Genomic DNA, 21009 nt, shown 5'->3' on the forward strand with positions numbered 1-21009 from the left:
GGTAATAAATCTAAAGGGTTATTCCAGTCTGTCATATGCCACAAGTATGTTAAAGTCTTAAACTAATTAGGAATAAGCAGGTATAGATAATGGATGGATGGATAGATGTTAAGGTCTTTAGCTACATTTCACTTGTTAATTGTATATCAGCAATCTAACTGAGCAATTAGCTTTAATGAAGATTAACCTCTTAAAACTGCTAAAGGGAAAGTGTAGTGTTATAATTAAAATGTACTGTTTTCTGTAATGTTACTAATTATATTACAACAGTAACATATGAACTCCATAGGCCATAAAAGTATTTAGGTTTGTGGATAGAAAAAGGTCAAAATGTCACAAAAATGGTCAAACTATTATTTCTCTCTTACATGAAACCATCTGACTTGTTAAGCACCTGGCAAATGCAAATGTAACATGAGGAAGGGTACCAGTCTGCATCCCTAGGACTTAGGACATCTGTGCCTCAGGGCCCACACTGGGATAATCCAGGCTTCATTACAGAAAGAAACAGATATAACATATCACTTAAAGAAAATTTAGCAGAGTCCAGTCTGTCAAAAAACACCTACTTTGTATAAAAATAAGAAGAGACTAGAAAAGCTAAAATTACATCATGTTAGTACCCTAAAACTATCATTTGAAGGTTTTATTGAAGGTATTGTTTCAGCATACTGTAAACATTTTTTGTGATTTCTTTCAGATCCAGTGTTGCAACCTCAGGTTTTGGTCCAGATTTCTGTATTAATCCGACTCTATAAATATAGCAAATCATAATTTATGTATGGGAGGAGGGATGGGGATGACCTCAGTCTCTAAATATTGTAGGCCTACATTGCATCTCCCCATGTTTTTGTGTTGATCCTAACTTTTTTTTTTACATAGTTTACAAAGATATCCTCAGCACAATCATTATATACATATAGAAGGTGCTCACGTACTCCATTGCATTCTAGCAGTTCAGAAATATAACCCAGAATTACAATGATACACCTTAAGTGGATGCATGCACAGACACAACTGGTAATATATGATCTGCAATGAAAATAATGTATATGGAGCAGTATACCAATATTTTATGCAAGAGAACTAGATTCTGAAATGTGGAAGAACATGAATATTAGCTGTCTCCATCTACAGAGAAACTCAGTGTTAATCAGATAATGGAGTCTTATCATTTTAGCTCATGTTATGTGATAGCAATCATGCCTTCTAGCACTGTCAGGCACAGCCACAGTGATTGTCCCATAACCACAGCCTTTTAAATAAAACAGCATGTAATATGACCAAAACCCACTAGATGGCACAGGATAGACCATAAATAGGACAGATTTGAAGTGCCCCATAGGAAGGAAATACTCTGCAGTGGATTGCTTCCTGACAATTTAGATGACTCTCACACGACTTTGATGTTGTGGGAAATTGAGAAATACCTGCCTCTGCTTGGTTTTTATTGTAATTTTTTTTTTTTAAAGTCAGCCCCTTCACATGATCCCAGGGTGAAGTACACATCACATAACACATGAAATATTCCATCTGTAGAGAGACTGACGATCAACTTTTCACTAATAGGATATAGAGTTGCATAATTACATTCAGTCTTCATTTGCGAGCGATTTAACAGGAAAATAACTTGTCTAGGGAGTCACAAATTTGATCACACATCTTTAAGGGCGCAGAATCAGATCCTAGTTAATAGGAGCAATAATCTGGGGGGGTTGTGGTTTGTTCAAAGTTTGGAGAGCTATAAGGAAAACATTTAACAAACCAGATAAAGCTGAGCTCACTGTACATTTCACTCCCAGCTGCGTGTGTTGCTATAGAGACGGTTAAATGCACAGAGCCAAGTAAGAGCACAGCCATAGTAAGGTGTCTGGTTACTCCCAGTCAGCGCTCGCTTGCTGGGCGAAGGGAGGGGTTAGTCCGCTCCTCAGCAGTCATGGTAAATTGGCTACGCTGGAAGAAACCTTAATGCCGTGTGGTGCCTATCACACTTTTCAGCAGGCTCAAAAGAAGAGATTCGTTTGTTTTGTTTGTAAACAGCGGCAGCTTGTATCCACAAACCCGCGGTGTAGAGTGGATTTTTACAGCTGAACACGCCGTGGAAAGGTAAACCTGTTGCCGTTCAACTCTCCGAGATGTTGCTTTGTGGATGGGATGGCGTCTGGTCCCGTTTGTCTGCGCACTCTTAGCCTCGTCGGAGCACGAACATTTCCCTTCCGAGTGGTTTTGTAGCTCTTCTTGTCCGGTAGGTATTTTTTTATCTCTTTAAAAAGACATATAAATGAACTTTATGGTGTTGTAGCTAACTTTGGGGGTAACCGTTGCCGAGGGGACAAGCTAACATTTAGGGAATCGAACGCGAGGCTAAAACGACGATGTTGCTTTTACGTCTTAGTGTTTTTTTAGCTGCATAAAAGCTGTTACTGCTTTCAGGCCATTAGACTTACTGTTTGTGGATATGTGGTTTGTTTTGACTTGGATGTTATTGCGCAATGTCGTGTTAACTTAGCTAATGTTAACAACAACAATAAAGTTCCTGCTGGTGTCTGACATGAGGCATCTTAGTTTTGACCGAACTAATAACAAACTGTGCTTTAGGTTTGGAGGGAGGAGGCGACTCTACAAAAATATCACTTTGTCCAGCTGTGTATCTGCTTTCAAGATCACCCACCTGCACTTTCTTAACATAACTATTTAAAGTCTACTATTTAACTTGAACACCGCCTTTTAGAGGCATAATGTCTCAGTTTATACTCTTTCCCCCTCAATTACCATAGAAAGGTAGGAAAAGTTAACTAAAAGTCAAAGGTTTTAAGGGTTTTAAATATGGATCCTCCATGGCCACAGAAAAAGTGGTGAAGCTGTGTGATTGAGCAAGATGAACACTGGCATCTGAAGGTACAATAAAGATTGTGTGAGCATCATCATTGGAAAAATAGCCAGTGGGTTGGGTTTGTGTGCTGGAAAGGGGGGCGGTTGGAGAGAGGTTTTGCAAAACCATGCTCTGCGTGTCATGGTACTCATAGCAACCCTGTGATTAACATGAGTGGAGCGGATGAGGAGGTTGAGACTAAAATGAGAAGTGAGGGCTGTCGGTCCAGAGCTGGGCCGATAATCATAGAATTGCCATGGCTCTCCTTCTGGCTTGTCCTGATCCTGGCAGTGCTGGAAAACAAAACACCAATATCCAAAATGACTTACTGGTTATTTAGATAGACCAGTCTAGCTACTAGGTTGAGTGCTGTAATAATTAATACTGTGTCCATTTAAAGCCAGTATTTAGTCATTGTAATATAACCTAAAAATGTGTGCTGGCTAATTGCCTAAATTCTAAATATGTTACAATTGGTTAAACCACCATGGGGTTGACCCTTGTATTGGGTGAGTCACATCATCTGCTCCATTTATGCTACTGGTTTCCTCAATTGAAGCTATAACAAAAATAAATCAAGTCTGTCTTTGGTTTAGTGTATGTGTTTTAAAAACACCAGTCCTTACATCATCAGTCATGTATGTTTAAAGGATATTCTGACGTAACCCTTTCTAGACCGTGTGTGTTTTTGACTTTGAATCGTATGGTTGCATGTTGCATAATACAGTATGATTCTGGGAATAAAGGTTCACTCAGAGTTTGTTGATGAATTTTCCTGGCTTGAATGATTTCAGGAAGATTTTCACCTCAGTGCTGGCACAGAGTTCTTCTTCTCACCAGCTCCTGTTCCAAATGTGTTTGCCAGCTGAGACCGCAGTTCTGATGTTTGGAGGATATGAACAAATTCCTTCTAATATATTATGTTTATGAGTTATAAGCTTTTGGAAATAGAAGTGGAATCTGCTTTTTTTATGGATAATTGCTTTAAAAGTGCAGCTGCTTGGGGTTTCAAAAGATTTGGGATTTAAAAAAAGGCATTAGAAAGAGACTTGTTTTCTGTGATATGTTTTCTCCTGGCAAATTGTAGAAGGGTGAACACTGAAAGAAGCAGAAGCAACAAAAATATTTATGTCTTTTTGCTATGGGTTACCCAGCTAAAGTCTAGGGGACTGTTTTCAAATCCATTTTGTGGTTGTAACTGGGTCACAGACTTAAAAGTGGGAGGGAAAGAATAGCTTTACCTAAGAATAAGGAACCTTGTCATGTTTCTGCGATTTTTGTGTTTAAAATTCTCGTGACTGTGGCCAAGACTTTCAAACACTTCCAGACAGCAGCTGACTTGTTTAGGTTTTTCTTTACGGCTATAGTGTGGGAATACCTGGAAACAAACATCCCCACTGTCTGAAAAAGAGAACGAAGAGTGAGGCACTGAAGTGGTGAAGGCTGCCTGCACCCACTGTTTTGGGCTGCTGCATCCTAAGCCCCTCCAATAATGAGCAGGACCACTCCAATGAGAGTGGAGCTGGCCTGTGCAGCAGCCTCAGTGTGGATAAAAACATTCCACTGTAGGTCTCTGTTGAAATAACAAGGGCTGCAAAACAATCAGTCTTCACAGCACCGAAGCTCCCCATTCTCATGGGTAATGAGCAAAATGAGTAGTAACCCACTTCGCCTTACACTTCACGCCTCCCTTTGACTAGAATGGTCAACTTGCATTCCTGCATAAACATTTTGGCCTGTGACATGCTTACTCATTAACGCTCCTCTCTAAATGTGGATTTATAGAGGGGGTTGTTGCTTCATATATTACTTTGACAAATAAAGCTGTATACCAATGATGCTGCTGACCTAGTTTGTGCCAAGAATTTATGGATAGTCCCATATACTTAGGCAGAAAATGACTGATGTGGTCTCATATTCTGGTACCCATCCCAGACATGACTGATGTTCGGTTGATCTCGGAGGAATTGTGCTTCATTTCCCGTTTGAATGTGTTTTCATCTCCGTTGTTATTGTGTCATGGGCCAAATACTGAGTAAGAGTTGTTATCTAACCAGTCCAAATATACCCAGTGCTGTGTTTTAATTTGGGTTTGCTCAATTTTGTGGGAAAAAATAGACTTCAAACCTTGCCAAGTATTGAGTCTTTAAAGTAGAACATTTAAGGACAGGGCTAAAAGTTTAATGCTAATTGTGGGTTTTCAGAACGATTATATACAGTATTATCAAATATAATTCTACAGTAATAAAAGGTTATTTCAGAAACAACTCAGGCTGCTTCACATAAAATTTTGTGGAATGTGTATTTGCTGCAAAATCAGGTCTGGCCAGGCAGAGAAATCATAAGTGAATTCCAATAAGCATCAAGTAGATGGATAACCTTAAATTGCTGTGCTACAAGTTCTGGGGACTGTCAGTCTAAGTTTAAATGGTCCTGTTCCCAGGTCTCTTGCTGTGAAGTGGTTTAAATACATGGGAAGGGATAATAACGTTCAGAGGCAGTTATGGCAACTTCATAAAGACTGTACATGATTTTTTAAAATCTTATTCTACAGGGTGCTTTATCCTTCTTTATCTTCATTATTTTGGCACATGACCACAGCAATTCTCTGTATCCTCAGCCTTGGTTAGCATGTTGTCTGCTGTGCATTTTTTGCGTTACCCTTCCATTTGCATATTTGCTTTTGAGCATCCATAAATATAGTTTAGCTATACAAGTATGACATAAGTACATTTAACATTTTATATAGGCTGCAAAATTGTATTTTCCAACTACATCCCTCACCATCCCCTATAACTTACTATAATATTGGTAAATTTTATTGTATCTGTTTTGATTGACAGTGCTAACTGTATTCCCACCAAAGCTGAGGCAGTGCTTTTGATGAATATTTCTATTCCAAATAGCAAATCTTTCTCTAAAACTCTGCTCAGCAGTGATAGATGTGTACAGTTCTCTTTTGCAAAGCCCACACACCCACACTTCTAGCACCTGCAAGTATTATATGAATGCTTATGCACCCATGTACTATAGGGACTAATGGTTTTACAGTTAGAAGTGTGCCAAAACTGGCACTGCCTATTTTCCTTGATTTTGCCTAATATCATGGCTGGATTAGGAAGATTGCTGCACTGGAGCTAGCATTTACAGATGAGAGATGAACTTGTGTGTTTTAAGTCTATAAATCCCGGTTAAATGTGGACTACTTGCTTGGTTTGTGGACAGGTACAATAAAGAAATGATATAAAACCAGTGGATTTCTTACCTTTGTGTCTTCATATTAAAATGTTAAAAATCAACACGTAAGACACCCAGCCTGTGTCACATGAGTCAGTTCAGAGTTTCTCCCCCAGGCTAGGCACCTAGGCATGTTGTGGCATGTGTATAATGAAATCCATGAAAAGTAGGCTACTGTAAATGGACTGTTTTGTAATATTGGTTGATATATTTATATATTTTCTGGACTGAAAGCTGTATGAATTAGGATCACAACTGTCCAGAGGGTAATGTCAACTATTTTGTAGTTTGAACTTGCCCCACTTACAGTTTTATGACATGGAATCAGGAAACAGGAGTGTTATTAGTATGTGTACAAGCAGTCAGCTTCAAGATCACATAAAAATGGTACTCGACTTTTCTAGATTAGTGTCCACAATTTGGAAGCTACTGTCTTAAATCCCAGAAGCTGGCAGAGACACAGAGTAGTAAATTGCTGCTTTGTTCATGCCTGTATCATGTGCTTGTGCTGTCAACTGCAGACAGTAAGACCACTTACATTTAGAAGATGTGAGAATTTCCCCCATGGGCAGTAGAGAACAAAAATATTGATTGGAACCAGTGTTAAATACATCAGTGCTTGTAGAGAAATGGTGATATCTTAGACCGCCAGGCCTGTCAGGACAAGTAGGGTGTGACTTGTCACGATTATAATTTTGTACTAAACTAAAATAAAACATGAAAGCAATTTATTTTCAGTGTAAGCTGGATTTTTCCAGTCTGATTTGACATTGTACCAAAGGCTTCAGGAAATCATGCACGTGTCTTTGTCCAAGTTATGATTAAAGGTTATTTCTTTACTGTTATATGGTCAATCAATTGTTGTCTCTCTCTGTGTGCACAGGGAAGATGCATGTGTCTCTGGCAGAAGCTTTGGAAGTTCGTGGAGGTCCGCTCCAGGAGGAGGAGGTCTGGGCAGTGCTCAGCCAGAGTGCCGAGAGCCTCCAAGAACTCTTTCACAAAGGTATGAATAAGTGATGTCATGTCTCTTAGAAATGATTGCACATACACACAAACCACTATTCATGTTTATGTTGTTTAAATATTTTATTTGTCCTTCCTGTCCTATTTATTTTTATTTTTTCCCCCTTGTCTTTCTGAAGTAGAAGGATAAAAGTAAGTTTTTCCATTGGGTGAGTAGAGCTGAATAAGTTGATTAGAAGGGTAATGGTAGGAGGATTCCTTTGAATTCGAAATAGCCTGTTGCTTGATGTCTTAAAAATTTCAGAATGGATATATCATTTGTACTGAGTACTTTGGAAATATTCCCAAATTACAAGGAAGTGAAGGAGATCTTAAGTTGTAGGGCCAGATTTTTGTAAACTAAACCACCCACTTCTGATCCGAAAGGACAAGCTGATGAACAAAACAAAATGTAGGGGTGTTGTCCACCGACATCGATCAACACTCCCTCCATTTTTGCATAAGAGTAATAAAAAAAAATTTAAAAAAATACAGATTCTTTCTGCAAAAATCTCTGCAGAGTAGAGAGTTAGTGGAAGTAGAGTTACCAGATTTAGAGCCACACCTCCACTCCTGTTCTATTTTTGAACAACCTATTCTCTTTTAATGATGGGGCTGAGCACGAGTCTTCTGATGTTGAGATAATGTGAATTGCAGGTGCCATTTTGTGTTTTTTAAAATGATTTGCTAATGTCAGTCTCAGCTGCATTGGGCTGATTACCCAAACCAGTTTATGTGTATGTTTTAGTTTTCAGTGAAATTATACTGATACATTCTGTCGCACTTCTACTCTTAACTATGTAAAACGTTGTTGTGATCAGTAATATTGCAACATTAAATTAGTGCAGTAGTATTGTTGAGTTGCAGTTTTGTGTCCTGTGTTTAAATGGTTTTTGTGACTCAATTTTGCCTGTAAATGTGTGGCTGTCCTTGAAGGCAGAAAGAGATAAAGCCATCTGATGTCAGTGTCTTTGTAACTTAAGAAACACTGTGTGACTAAGCTTTTACCATGGATTTTTTTTTTAAAGGAGAACTGGATACCGGATTACAATATTTAACTCTGGAGACACTGAGCAGGATATGAGTCAGCGGGCACTACGGTGCCCTCTGTGTTGTTAAAAGGTCTGGGTGGTGCCTAGTCTAATTTGAATCTGTGGTGTACCTGATTATGTTGGTCAGAAATGTGTCATCCACACTATTCAGCTCTCCAGTGAATTTCCATGGAGCACTGACCAAGATCTGTCCATCTCAACCAGTTTGACTTCAACTTCCAGTTTTGCTGACTGGTTCCATTGCAGATAATCCTGGCATGCTGTAGGAATTCCCTCTTATCAGCGTGGTGTGTAAATATTTATTGTATGCTGAGGTCACACTATGAAAAGAACATTGTACACAAATGGTATTATATTTCAGGCATTAATGCTCCAGAGATGAAAGCATACAATATCAGGGATAAGACACAAGGTTGTATACTTGGAATATTTAAAATCTTGAAATGGTGTTGTATTACAGTGGTTATACTTTTTAACCCATCTTTCAGCTTCCTTCAGTGTGTAGTTGTGGAGCTGTACTGAATAAATTACGGCACCTCATTTGTACAGTTTTAGACTGCTGAGTAAAGCAAAGCAGACTTGGGAACCAGCTATTATATAGTCACTGAGCTATGTAAAGAAGTATGTTTACCACAAGAGTGGATTAATAACAGCAAACATTTAAATTTTGATTTGTTAGAGTGCGGTAGGTGTCCACGTCAGCTGTTACGAGTAATGTAGAGGTTTTTGCTGATGCAGATGAAGTGTTGGTGGTCAGTCTTAAACTTTAGATGTTTTGTGTTTCTGTCTAGTGCAACGGTGAAAGTGCATGTCAGGATGTTTATGTAGGGGCCAATATACCATTGCAAACCTTTATGAGTTCAGGCTTATGAATGGGTTCATATTGTCAAACACTTAACCGCCAGCACTTTTTTTTTTTTTTTTTTTTTTTACTGTGTGTAAACAGTAGTGGTTAGTTAACATGTTTATTTAAGAAGGATTTGTTTGAAGAAGGCTTTTGTGAATATTTCAGATATGTTAGAGGAATTCCCCCTCATGGGTCTCTCTATAGCTTGTTTAAAATTATACAAGTGTTTTCTCCACTTGCATGTTTCTCTCTGCCTGCTTCTTTGTTCAGTGTTCTGCCAAGGCCATCTACTGCTCTACACCTGTCATTCTAATGGCATGTTTACTGTGGAATTTAATAAATGGTGCACAGTACAGCTTGTAAGCATCTACATTTAGAGGACAAACTCTAATAACCCCTAATAAGCTCAGAAGCTTGTCAGACTGTTTACATTATCATAGGCTATATTTTTGTCCTTTGAAGTTAGTAGGGAATCTGTTGGTGCATTTTCCAGTCACATTTTGAAATCTTTAGTTTGTATACGATTGAATAGTCCCTTTTTATCTGGTGTTCATATCTGCAGTTAACTGAGTTTGATTAATTCTTTATCAAGAAACACATTTGCTCAGGCTGAATCATACACTTCTGCTCAGCTCTTTTATTTTTTATCTAGAGCAGTAGTTGTGCGTGGGATACACCTAGTAACCCAGTCTACCTTTGAATAAAATCTCCAAATGGTCACTTGAGTTTTAAACAGGAAACATATATTTACTTAGTAAATTCCAGCATTCGAAAGCAGATACGTGGTGCTTCAAATCTAGTTCCTCTGTTCATCTATGTGCTCCTCTCAGAGTTAAGCATCAGTTAAAGAAAAGAATTTTGCAACGCTGCTGAAACATTCCTTTGTATATTTTTAAAACATTCTCTAACCATAGCACTGGCTGTGGCTTTATAGGAAAAGAGAATTACGCTGCGCAGCCATTACTTTCTGCTTCCATGCCTTAACAGTTGATATCTTGAAGGCTAAGAAAGCATCATGTGTTTTTGTCTACTTCATTTGGTGTGAATTTCCATAAATGCCAAAGCATTAGCAAGAAACATCCACTGTGGTTGAATATGTCTATAGCTACTGCTTTCAGGCTTAACCCTTGAAGCACAGTGCTTCATTTTAACACAGTGTGTGACTGTATGTGTGTGAGTGAGAGACAATGAGTGGGAATTTAAATAATGGAAGACCAGTATGTTGTTGTATTTGTTTTTCCTGTTTTTGTTCCTGAGCTAATCCCTGGTAGTTTAATTGTCTGTTTCCCACCCAGACCCTGCAGCCATGGGCTTCATCATCTCTCCCTGGTCCCTCCTACTCATGCCCTCTGGCAGCATCTCATTTACAGATGAGTATGTCACCCAGCAGGACTTAAGGGCCTTCACAGCACCAGAGGTTCTGGAGGGGGACTCCTTGCCTTCAGTCTCTGACATAGAGAAGGTATACATACAGACTTGAAAAAAAAAAATCAATTAACAATTTTTCCAGTCTGTGTTTTACAATACATCAGTAGTGTGATGCATTAGTCTGTAGTGTTTAGTCTATATATGTCTTTTTAATGCATCTGTAGTGTTTTTTTTTTTTCTGCTTTTTTCTACCTCCTGATCAGCAGAGTAGTGTAAAACCACAGAGAGGAAAACATATTGTGCGTGTGATGCAAAATAAAGGACCCATTCAGATACTGCTCTATAGCACAATTAGTAGTCATAAACTCTTTATTAAACAGCTTTAATTAAGCTGTTGCCATTTCCTACTCTTAAAATTTGTAGTAAAAAATAACTGCATCCTACTGGACAGTAAAGTGTTAAGAGCACATTCTTGGTTGAGTAACACAACACCAAAAAACTGAGTTATATATTGTTTGCACTTGCAACATTCAGGATAAGAGCAAACATATTATTTCCTGTATTGTAATACACAACTTATTTTACATACACTCAGAAACATGCCCCCTCTATTCTACTTTGCCTTTCTAACAGGGGAGCTAAAAGCTTGCATGACTGGATTCCCATTTCTGGCACAGCTCCATAGACCTCAACACAGTTTTGTGCTGAGTCAGTTTCCAGCTCTGGGCCTGTCTCTCCAGTTGAGTTATTTCAGAATAGAAAAATAATCTGTTTCTCTCATTATCAGAGTATATGGATAGATATACGTCAGCTGCAAATGCCACAAATTTCCTTTCACTTTTCCAACATTTGTGGTGGTATTGTTGCTTTTCATGGGTAACTCCACATTCTCCTAAAGTGTGAGTCCATCTTTAACTTTCTACTTTTCACTCGGTTCCTAAAGGACCTTGAAGGCTAAGCTGCATTCTTTGGCAGTCCCTGAATTATTCTTTCGTCTACCAAGCCCAACATTCAAGGAAAGAGACCTCTCTCCCAAGCAATGAGCACCAGAGTAAAGAAAGGAAAATGGAAATGTTTTTGAAAGCCCCTGTCTTTTTCCTTTCCAAAAAAAGAATTCAACTTTTATTACACTTCAGCAGTTAATGAGCATTAGTCTGACTGTTTTTCCACTTAGATTTATTTTAAAAAGGTTGCGTTTCTAATCTGAATAAAGCAAAGCCTTTATATTTCTCATCTTTCTATCTGCTCATTATTGTTATCTTGTTTGCTTTTGTATAAGAGACTGAGCATGAATAAAGTGTAATGTTGCTTATGTCATCTTAAGTGATTTACCCCCCCCCCCCCCCCCCCCACAGATGCACATGTACTCGCTTGGGATGACCCTGTTCTGGGGAGCAGACTATGAGATCCCCCAAAGTCAGGTAGACCATTGAGAGTTATAATATGGAATTGTCTTTACGCTTGGTACTGAAAACTCATTTTGATGACTAAAATGTGTTTAATAGTTTTAGTGTCTTCACTTCACTGGGTATCACAAACAACTAATACATACTGTGCAAAAATATATTTTTCATTGTGCTGTGTTTACTATTATGATCCTACACCATCCTATTTGTTTTGTATTTACAATGCCATCCCTGTACATACTTAACATAGTTTGTGCAGAAATTATATAAATATGAATGAACTGCTTTTATTTTATTTTTTTTAATACCATTAGCTTCATGAACTTTTCCATATGGAAACATTTGTCACTTAACAGTACATACTGCTCTTGCCACTCTTTGCAGCCTATGAAGCTGGGGGAACACCTAAACAGCCTACTTCTCAACATGTGTGATGATGTTACATTAAGTCGAATGTCTTTGCGCACGGTGCTGGACGTCTGCAGCAAACACATCAGAAACTCCAGTTGTGACCCTCCCTTCTCTTATATCAGAAAACTGGTCCGTTTGGTACTAGGCAGTCTTTCCCAGGTACACTGTTTATTTATGTAGGTAGAATATAATATCCCTGTCTATTTTCCTATTTTTATGTTTAGCTGCTTGCTAGGAATAGTGCACTTCGAGCTTTATCCTGGCTAATTTGAAAGACTATTATCTGCTCTATTAACACACACAAGGCTAGTTAAGTTCCACACAGGTAATAGAGCTCATGCTGATGAAACACCATTTCAGGATGGATGACTCTCAGAAGGAGCAACCTTTTAACTTATTTGTTGTTTTTCCGCCATGCTCACTCCTGCTTTCTCACCCGCGTTTTGTTTTTCTTGCCTGCTTTTGTTGCCTCTTTCATAGCTGGACGGTCTGTTGACCGATAGAGAGTCTCTTCCGGAGCGGAGTAAAGAGATTCGGGAGAGGCTGAGGGGCAAAGGTTTGCCCTCAGGTAAGATTAGCTGTTCTGACACACATACACACACATACACATTAAACAGAGCAACTGGAGTAGTATTTGCTTGTGTGTTGTCTTTCAGTGGTGGAAAAAATTCATGCAGTGATTTGGTTTTCTTGGCTGCCAAAAGTTGTTGATTAAGGGGTTTGCTTCAGATTAGTTTTCAAATAGGCACAACTCAGGCCACGCTTTATAAATTTTGTTTATGTGTCCTGTGTAGTCTTCATGTGACTGTCTGGAAAGTCTGTCGAGAATATATTATATGTTCTTCCTTCCTAATAATAATTGAATGTAGTATGTATCTGTTTTGACATTGGACGTTTAGAATTGTGTTGAGAATTCAATGACAAAGCTTTCCCTGTTTTTCAAAGTATCCCTCACTTACATGCTTGCTTTCTGCATTTGTGGGAAAGAACTGAAAGTAGATGCGGAACAACATACTGCAAACTTGAATCGGATTTAATTCAGGAAAATATGACCAAATCTTCCCTGTGGTTTCTGAGAGAACTCCAGCATTTTTCCAGGCCATGGAAAGGGGAGCAGAGCACAAACATGGCTGTCGTCCCGATTATGTAAGCACGACATGGCATTGATTACAGTTGCATATTTTGGAGTCACCAATGACGCTGCTCGTCTGCTGTTTGTATCAGTGCTTTGTTTCCCTGGTTGAGCACCGGCCAGCCCTAGGGAAAGTACATGCAAAGAGTATTACTCAGTTTTTAAGCTTCTTTCTTGTCAAGGAGCTGCTCACACCCTTCTCTATTGCACTGTGGCCAAGTTGTGACTTCATGGCATTTTTATATTGGATATTTTATGATGCCATTTCTGCATTGTCATAAATCCATTTGACAGTAGTAACACCATACTAGTGTTTGAAAAATAAAAGACCTGTTGACATTTTTCTTTTCATTTTTCGCTGAATCTAGTACTTGTGTGCTTACCTGAGTTCCTTGAAGACTGCCTGTCTTTTAAGTGTTTCCCTGTTAAGACCCAGTATATGCTTTTGAGATTAAACTGCCACATGCAGAATCTTTTCATGACTTAATGTCTTTTTGCTCTTGTTCTTGCACGATTGCCTTCTGTTTTTCTTTCTCTCTAAACAAGAGCTGTCACAGGGAGAGTTTATAGTATATGGCTTGTCTAGAAAGGTAAACTTTATTAATTTATAGTCCTAGTCAGACATTTATCACTCAGTTTTAAGAAAGAGTGAGAGGCTGTGTGGCTGTGGCAGAAATTGATTATTACTGTGGGACAGTATGTTCTGTTTGTTTTTTAAATAAGATGCTACTGCACAGAACTGATTATGTGCACATACAGTAGGTAGCACTAAGGGTCATGAGCAGCATGACTTTTTTCTTAATTTAACTTTTCTTGTGCTGTCGTTAGTTTACCAATGAATTTGTTTTATCTTCCATTAATGACTGTATAACAGAAACTTCCTATTGCTGCTAATTCTAACTGTATGTCACATAATGGCAAATTCTGTTGGGTTGAATTTGTGAATTTGTGAAGTATCTAAGTTTGTATAATACATAATGGTTCTACTATATTCTCTAAATGAATGGTACTGGACAGGAGCATTCCTAAACATGCAGTTGTAGTGTTGCACAACACGGTTAGATGTTCGGAAATTAGGAAATGAGGGGAATAAACAGGTTGGACAGGAACATGTGTACTATATTTATTCAAATCAAAATCTTTGTCAATTTCCCTCTTACTAAAGAGACTTTCTGTATTAAATGTAGTGTTAATTATATTGCCCAGTTGGAATTGTTGTGTAGTTTAGATGATCTCTTAATGCTACTAAACAGTGTTATATTGCCAGTATTCATGATAAAGATATGGTTATTGTTTGTTTTGAGACTTTGAGTTCTTCCATTGTGAACTTCTGCTTGTGGTTTAATAAAACTTTCTTTCTCTCCTGTTTTCAGGTAGAAGTGCTGCCCCAAGGGTTCTGGAGCGCTACCGAGCCAGGACTCAAGAGCAGATGTCTCTTAACCGGGGCCTCAGTCGCTCCATGGGGTCCCTGCCAATTCAGGGCATTTTGAAAGTGGATGAAAGGGCAGACCTTCAGTATGCCCCGTCTGACTATCACCCTAATCCTGAGTCACTCACAGATCTTTATTCCAAACCCTCACTCCAGCAGCAGCAACACACCTATCCCTATTTACACCCTCTTCACCCCCAGCAAAAAGGCCGACCCGTAGAACTGGACCGGAGGTCTTTACCATTCATGGGCCCTAGTCAGGCCAGGAAGACCTGGGCTTCCTCCGTGGACTTGGCTTATATTGACCCTGAGGCTCTTCGTTTTGGGGCATTGGAGGATGCACGGAGGGGCAACAGTGCCTTAAGTACCAACTCTATAGGCAGTCGCAAATCACCTTTGCGGGCATCCAGGGAGAGGGATTCTCACTACCCTGAGTTCAGTGGGCTGAACAGAAAACCTCATCACCACTCAGCCCTGTCTGTAGGCTCGGGCATCCCTGGTGCTTATGACAGGATAAAGGAGAGACAGAGGAAACTTCAGGTGCTAAGGCAAGCAGTAGATGGTGAGTACACTTTGCTAGAAAAAGAGAGACCAGCAGAAAACAAATAATTAATGAGATATAAATAAACTATAAACAGTTTAGTCTTCCACTGAGGTCAGACAGTACATCATGCAGTATGATTATATAGAATTTTTTTTGACTTCGATTAGGTGGAGAGAAATTTTATGTTAACAAAAATAATCTTCACTGTGTGTCTTTTGGTGGAAGATGTGACACTTAGTTGGAGTTAGTCATTTGATGACTCTCAGATAAACATTAGTAGCCCAGAGACTATGAGCCACAATTTGAAATTTGATTCGCCCTACTGTTGCAGGACAATGGGCTTAGTGACACATTTGAGCTTGATCGTTATTGTTATTTGTTAGTACCAGTCGTTTTGTCTGTAAGCTACTATAAAGATGAATATGCTTATCTGTTGAGTCTGGACCATGTCAGCTTCAGTCTGTGACTGAGACAATGAACGTTTGGGGTCTCTGCTTTGTCATTATAATATATAGAAATGTTGAGATAACAGGCACAAAAGAGACAGCATCTTCGGTGAAAAGGCTACAGGGACCCATCAGCTGGTTGGTCTGAAAGTGAAAAAGCAGTGAGATTATATGAACATACAGACATCCAGAGTAGTTACAGGTTGTGTGTTCATCTGCAGCTACTATGTGGGACGGGAGTTGGGTGCTGGCTTGAGTGAAGTATCATTGGTGGTGGCTGGGCAGTAGTGTTTAGACAGAATATATGAGTCACTGGTACAGAGGTTTCCAAATGGCTGATTTTAATTACAGGCCAGTTTAATACTAACCTACTGCTAACTCTCACACATGATATAAAGCAAAGTCCCTCATCTTCTTTTTTATATATGGCTGTAAACACACAGTCAGCAGCATGCATATATGCAGGTATAGTTGAAAACCTTGCAAACAGCTAAGGTATTTACAGACTGAAAAAGTAGTCTTTGTATAATCACATGCTCAGACTGAGCACACAAAACAAAATTGCTTAACAACAGCAGTCAGCCCCAACAGCTTTAGGTTTTCCTTGGGAGCTTATTGAATTCTTAGTAAAGTCTCCGTAGACTGGGAAGTTTTGCAATGAGTCACATGTGGCTGTACTGGTCTGTTGGCCATCTGGAAGCAGTGGAGGTACATGAGGGGGCTATGGTTTCATATAATAAACCGCTATCTTTTACCTCTTCTTCTCTTTTTTCCTTCCACTGTTCTTTCAAACGATGAACTGTCCAACTCCCTCCAATCTTCAGCATCTTTGCTTTTCTGGCAGCTATTTTTAATGCTGACCAAGGCACAACCAACAGCATTCTTTTCCTGGACTGTGGCTTTTTATCCCCTACAAGTTCTGCTTCCTTTCATTCCCTCCCGTTTGCCATTTCCTGATCATAATTGGGGGCACTTGGCCTTTTTTTCATGCAATAATCTGAAGAGAGGAGCTCAGATTCTCTGCCCAGCAGAGTGTCAGATTGTTAACTGACCCACCTATCAGACTGTGTGTGCCTGTGTATGCTTATGAATGTGCACAGAAGATTGAGAGGATGATTTTTGTGTCAGTAGCTTCCAAGTATGAAATTATGACTAGTTAGTTATCATACTAATGCAAAGGAATGTTGGGCCCATTAAAACTGAGTGAGTGACTGATATTTTTGTATTGCATCCCAAAGCTATTTTGCTATAGCATGAATGGGACCTAATTGAGCACAGACCTCCTTTTCTTTCCTTTTCTCTTACTTTTTTTTTGTTCTTTTCTGCAGGAAAGTGATGGTGCGGCAGTGATCAGTGCTCTCCGGTTTCACCGAGTTATGAAATGCTTCTCTCTATTTTGCGTGTGTGTATGTGCATTTGCCAAAATTTTCAAGTGAATGAAGATGTGCTATGTGAACATAACTAACTCTATGTGTGCAAGCATGTGTGTGCATGTGCATGTTTATAAGTTGTCGCTTTTGTCTCGCGTATTGCCCAGCCTCTTTGTTTTTGATGCCAAGGTGCTTCAATCAGTAGACACTTTTCTTGCTGACCCAGAGGATGTAATTGGAGTCATGCATTGCGGATGAGGGAATTCCTAACATTATTGGACTTCTGTGGCAGTTTGCAAGAAGTCTAAGAAGTCATTGCTTCTAGGCTGAGGCAGTCTAGTGCCCTGGAAGTGTTTGGTAAAGCATCAGCCCCCAAATGTTTATACATTCCTAATCATATATTCCCTAATTAGGAATATATGAACATTTATTGAATAAATACTTTTGCTTTACTGTATATGCATCTACTTTTGCTTATACTTGGTTCCTACTACTCCTGCAAGTCTACACCATATATTTTTTTTCTGAGTCATGTTAATTTGGGAGGGAAACTTGAGGCTGTTATTCATTTTTAGGCCATGCTTTAAAGAAAGTTCCTGGTTTCTCCCTGGGACCACCAGACTTTAAATAATCCCAGAGTCTGAGTTTGTGTCTCTCAGCTTGAGAATGCCAAAAGGCCACAGCCTTTAGAAGCTGTGTGTGTACTCACAGAAAGGTTGTGAAAAAGTGTCAGTTCTGCAGGGAATTAAGGAGAAGGGGAAATGAACAGCTGTGGGAGAGATCATAAGAATACACAGGACAGAGCGGAGAAAGATACAGTAGATGCAGGTTGCATTAGTTGTTCCCCTGGAAGGATGCTCTTCCACTTTAGTATGTGTGGAATTTATTTTTTTTTAGTCTGTGTGTGTGACAGGCATTCTCTATTTGAAAGAAGACATGGTAAGACCTGAGTTTAACTATGAATGAACTCTGAGTCATTCTGCTCCTTAAGACCTGACAAAAGTGTTTAATTACAAAAACTAGTTGACAGTGACTGAAACCATCCTTTCTTTAGGACATTGTCATTATGTGACTGTATTATGTGTCTATTCTTCTGTCTTACTGATTGTACTCTTTTAAGGTGGAAGTGAAAGGGCCAGCTCACTTTGTCTTCATTTGTTTTGTAATATTTTATATCTCGTGGGAAATAAGCAAGAACAATCAGTAGGGAGGAGCAGTGAGAAGGAAACCTTGTAGTGCATCTTTACCTGCGTCACTCTGTCTAACCCTTCTGCTCCCTCCCTCACTCTGAAATTCACATGATCAGTAAGATCATGCAGTTAGGTTTTCCAGTTACATATGCTCTCCATCTGTAAACAGACTGTAGCCCACCAGTCCTATTAATATTAATATTTCTTAGTAGTTACAGTTGTTGAATGGTTTTGCTCAATGTGTAATATTATATAATGCCCTGTAATACATCTGCACTATATATTTGCCAAACATGGCTGTCGTCCCGATTAGTTTTTTTGGTGCCAAATCCAGGAGAGTCACCTGACAAATGTGGATGTTTTATGAATTGTTATGTTAGTGTTCTTTTAATGCACATACAATTGGAATAACCCCAAATAAAATCATCCCCAATTTCTTCCTTGTTTATGGCAAGTCAGTTAGTGTTGTGTAACAGGCTGATGAATAGGTGCAACGCATATATCTCAAATGTTGCTGTGTTGCTTATTTGTTTGTGTTTTAATATACTCCAATACACAAATGTTCATCTTGTTTTTGTTTCCCTTTCCTGCCAAGTTGTAATCAGTTATTTTCCTTGTTCATAAACCTCCACTTGAAAATCCTTTATATGACAGAAAGAGTATTCATGATGTCCTCAAATCCATTTTGCAATTTTATGCAATGTTATGTCAGCATGGCATATAGTGTAGTTGTGCATGGGTGTAATGTGTCTTTTTGGCTCTTTTATTAAATGGGTAAGTCTGTCATAGGTAAAGCTAAGATGGTAAATTGTACAAGACATAGAAAATACTTCTCTTTGTACCTATTAATCCAGAGGACACTGTGTCAAAGGGACTTATGAGTCATTAACCAGCACAAGAACTATTTTGAGTGACAGTGACCAGTCCTGCTGGGCCACAATGCATTTTTACTCGCGATGTTTACATAAGATGGATATCATTACAAGGAATAGTCTGTTTCACTGTGAAACACCTCTGAGCTGAAAATGCCTGAGCACTGACTGGGGAATGCCATTCATTCAAGCTATGCAGCTGATACTGAAGAGCAGGACTTTCGAGTTTTATGAACAAGGCAGAAAAACACATTAGACACATTAGGTTCGGACTTGAGCTATTTTGAGTATTTATGTTGTTTTCCTGTGCTGCCACAGAATTTCATTTCGTTACTGACTTCATGAAGCACCGATTTGGAAGAAGTAAATAACTGTGGTGAGCTGGTCTGTACTTGCTGTGGTTCACCCAGTTAAACAAAACAAAAGATTATGCTCTCAACAAAAAGGTCCCTAACCTGACAGGAGGCATGCCACTTGCGTTGATGCTGCCTTTCAGTGTAGTTACATTGTCTCTTTCATTAGGACTGTTTACCAACAGCATGACTAATACCCACTTTGTGTGTCATGTGGTTTGTGGCAACCAAACCAGTTGATTGAGATACCTTTAGACTAACTAAGATTTGAAGTCCTGTGAAAGAAAACAGTAGCTTGTGTTCGCAACAGTGTCTTGTGTTTGCGTTCACATGTGCAAGTCTTCTCAAAAAGTGGTTCAACCATTGTAAAGTTCTGTTTTTGTGAAGTTGAATAAGGAGCTTCATCTCATCCCTCACAAACAAACAGCATATAATAACTCCATATCATAATCTTAAGTTATCTAATGTGCATGAAGGTTACATTTTATAGGTCTTTCTCATATATACTGCATATTATAGCATTATAAAAGCAGATCTGATTGTTTTTCTCTTCCCTCAGACCCAGTTCACACCCACCAGAGGTACCACAGTGATTACAGTTCATCCAGTGAAAGCCCCTCAGTAACATCCTCGGATCCAGACTACAGACAAGGTAAAAGATGCTTGTGAGCGTCCTTTAATATTATCCTCATTGTTTGTTTATTATAGAGGCTTCTGTGGTATACTACTTTATGTGGTTTGTGTGTTCTGGCTTTTATCAGGTGCAGCACACACTTGAACGCCTCTGTGCATGGAACACAAGTAAAAGTTAAAAACTACTGTGGGCATTGTTATCAACATTGCAAAATTATTTCAGTCCATCAATAACATTTCCATTACAAAACTAAATTAATCAGAAATGGAGACACTAGTTGGACCTGGGACTGGAATTGAAAACCACTGGTGAAAGATATCATTTTTTTTCTGCGAGGCACTGGAAATGTCGTTTTGTTGTATCCAGGTCGACTGCTGCTGTTACTCACCTGGCGCTGCTAATGGAATAAGATTATGTGCTTAACTATGTAGGATTGCACAAGATACCCTCCTTGTACTTTGAGTGCAAAATGAAATTGTGCAATAAAACAGATAAGACTGCAATATGAGAAGAGCGTGGGAACTTTTACAGTGACCTACTCTGGATGCAGTATTGAACACAACTCTGAGACTCAAAGGTTTCAACATGAGGTACAAAACTATGAAAATCCTCTGTTGTGTGAGTTGTATTACCTCAATTCATAGTGAATATGGAGTCAGCCATGTCCCACTGAAATGAACAAAAAAGAAAGCAGAGAGTGTGGAGACCTTTGATTTAGGATACTTTGTGTGGAAAGTTATCAGGGTCTGGAAAGAGGCCTGAACCACTTGAGGCGACTGCCAGTAGAATCCTATCTTACAGCAGGAGACAGAGCGAACAAACCTCAATAATATGCTTATTTGAG

At 39.0% G+C, this 21009-nt stretch overlaps 1 protein-coding gene across 5 annotated transcripts in view; it reads left to right on the top strand.

Annotated features, from left to right (window-relative positions):
- The first annotated feature begins 1918 nt into the window (after nt 1-1918).
- Nucleotides 1919-21009, top strand: part of ptpn13 (protein tyrosine phosphatase non-receptor type 13) — a 38072-nt gene continuing 18981 nt past the window's right edge. For 4 of the 5 annotated variants that reach the window (XM_026297166.1, XM_026297168.1, XM_026297167.1 and 1 more), the window contains exons 1-8: nt 1919-2245; nt 6993-7112; nt 10306-10472; nt 11734-11799; nt 12169-12354; nt 12676-12763; nt 14701-15318; nt 20091-20183. In XM_026297166.1, coding sequence (XP_026152951.1) covers nt 6998-7112; nt 10306-10472; nt 11734-11799; nt 12169-12354; nt 12676-12763; nt 14701-15318; nt 20091-20183 — 1333 coding nt within the window. In that variant the 5' untranslated portion in view covers nt 1919-2245; nt 6993-6997. Of the gene's footprint in view, nt 2246-6992; nt 7113-10305; nt 10473-11733; nt 11800-12168; nt 12355-12675; nt 12764-13217; nt 13342-14700; nt 15319-20090; nt 20184-21009 lie in introns of those variants that run through there. The other variant, XM_026297170.1, reaches the window with a different exon arrangement.

The sequence above is a fragment of the Mastacembelus armatus genome, chromosome 12, assembly GCF_900324485.2.
Source record: "Mastacembelus armatus chromosome 12, fMasArm1.2, whole genome shotgun sequence".
NCBI lineage: Eukaryota > Metazoa > Chordata > Actinopteri > Synbranchiformes > Mastacembelidae > Mastacembelus > Mastacembelus armatus.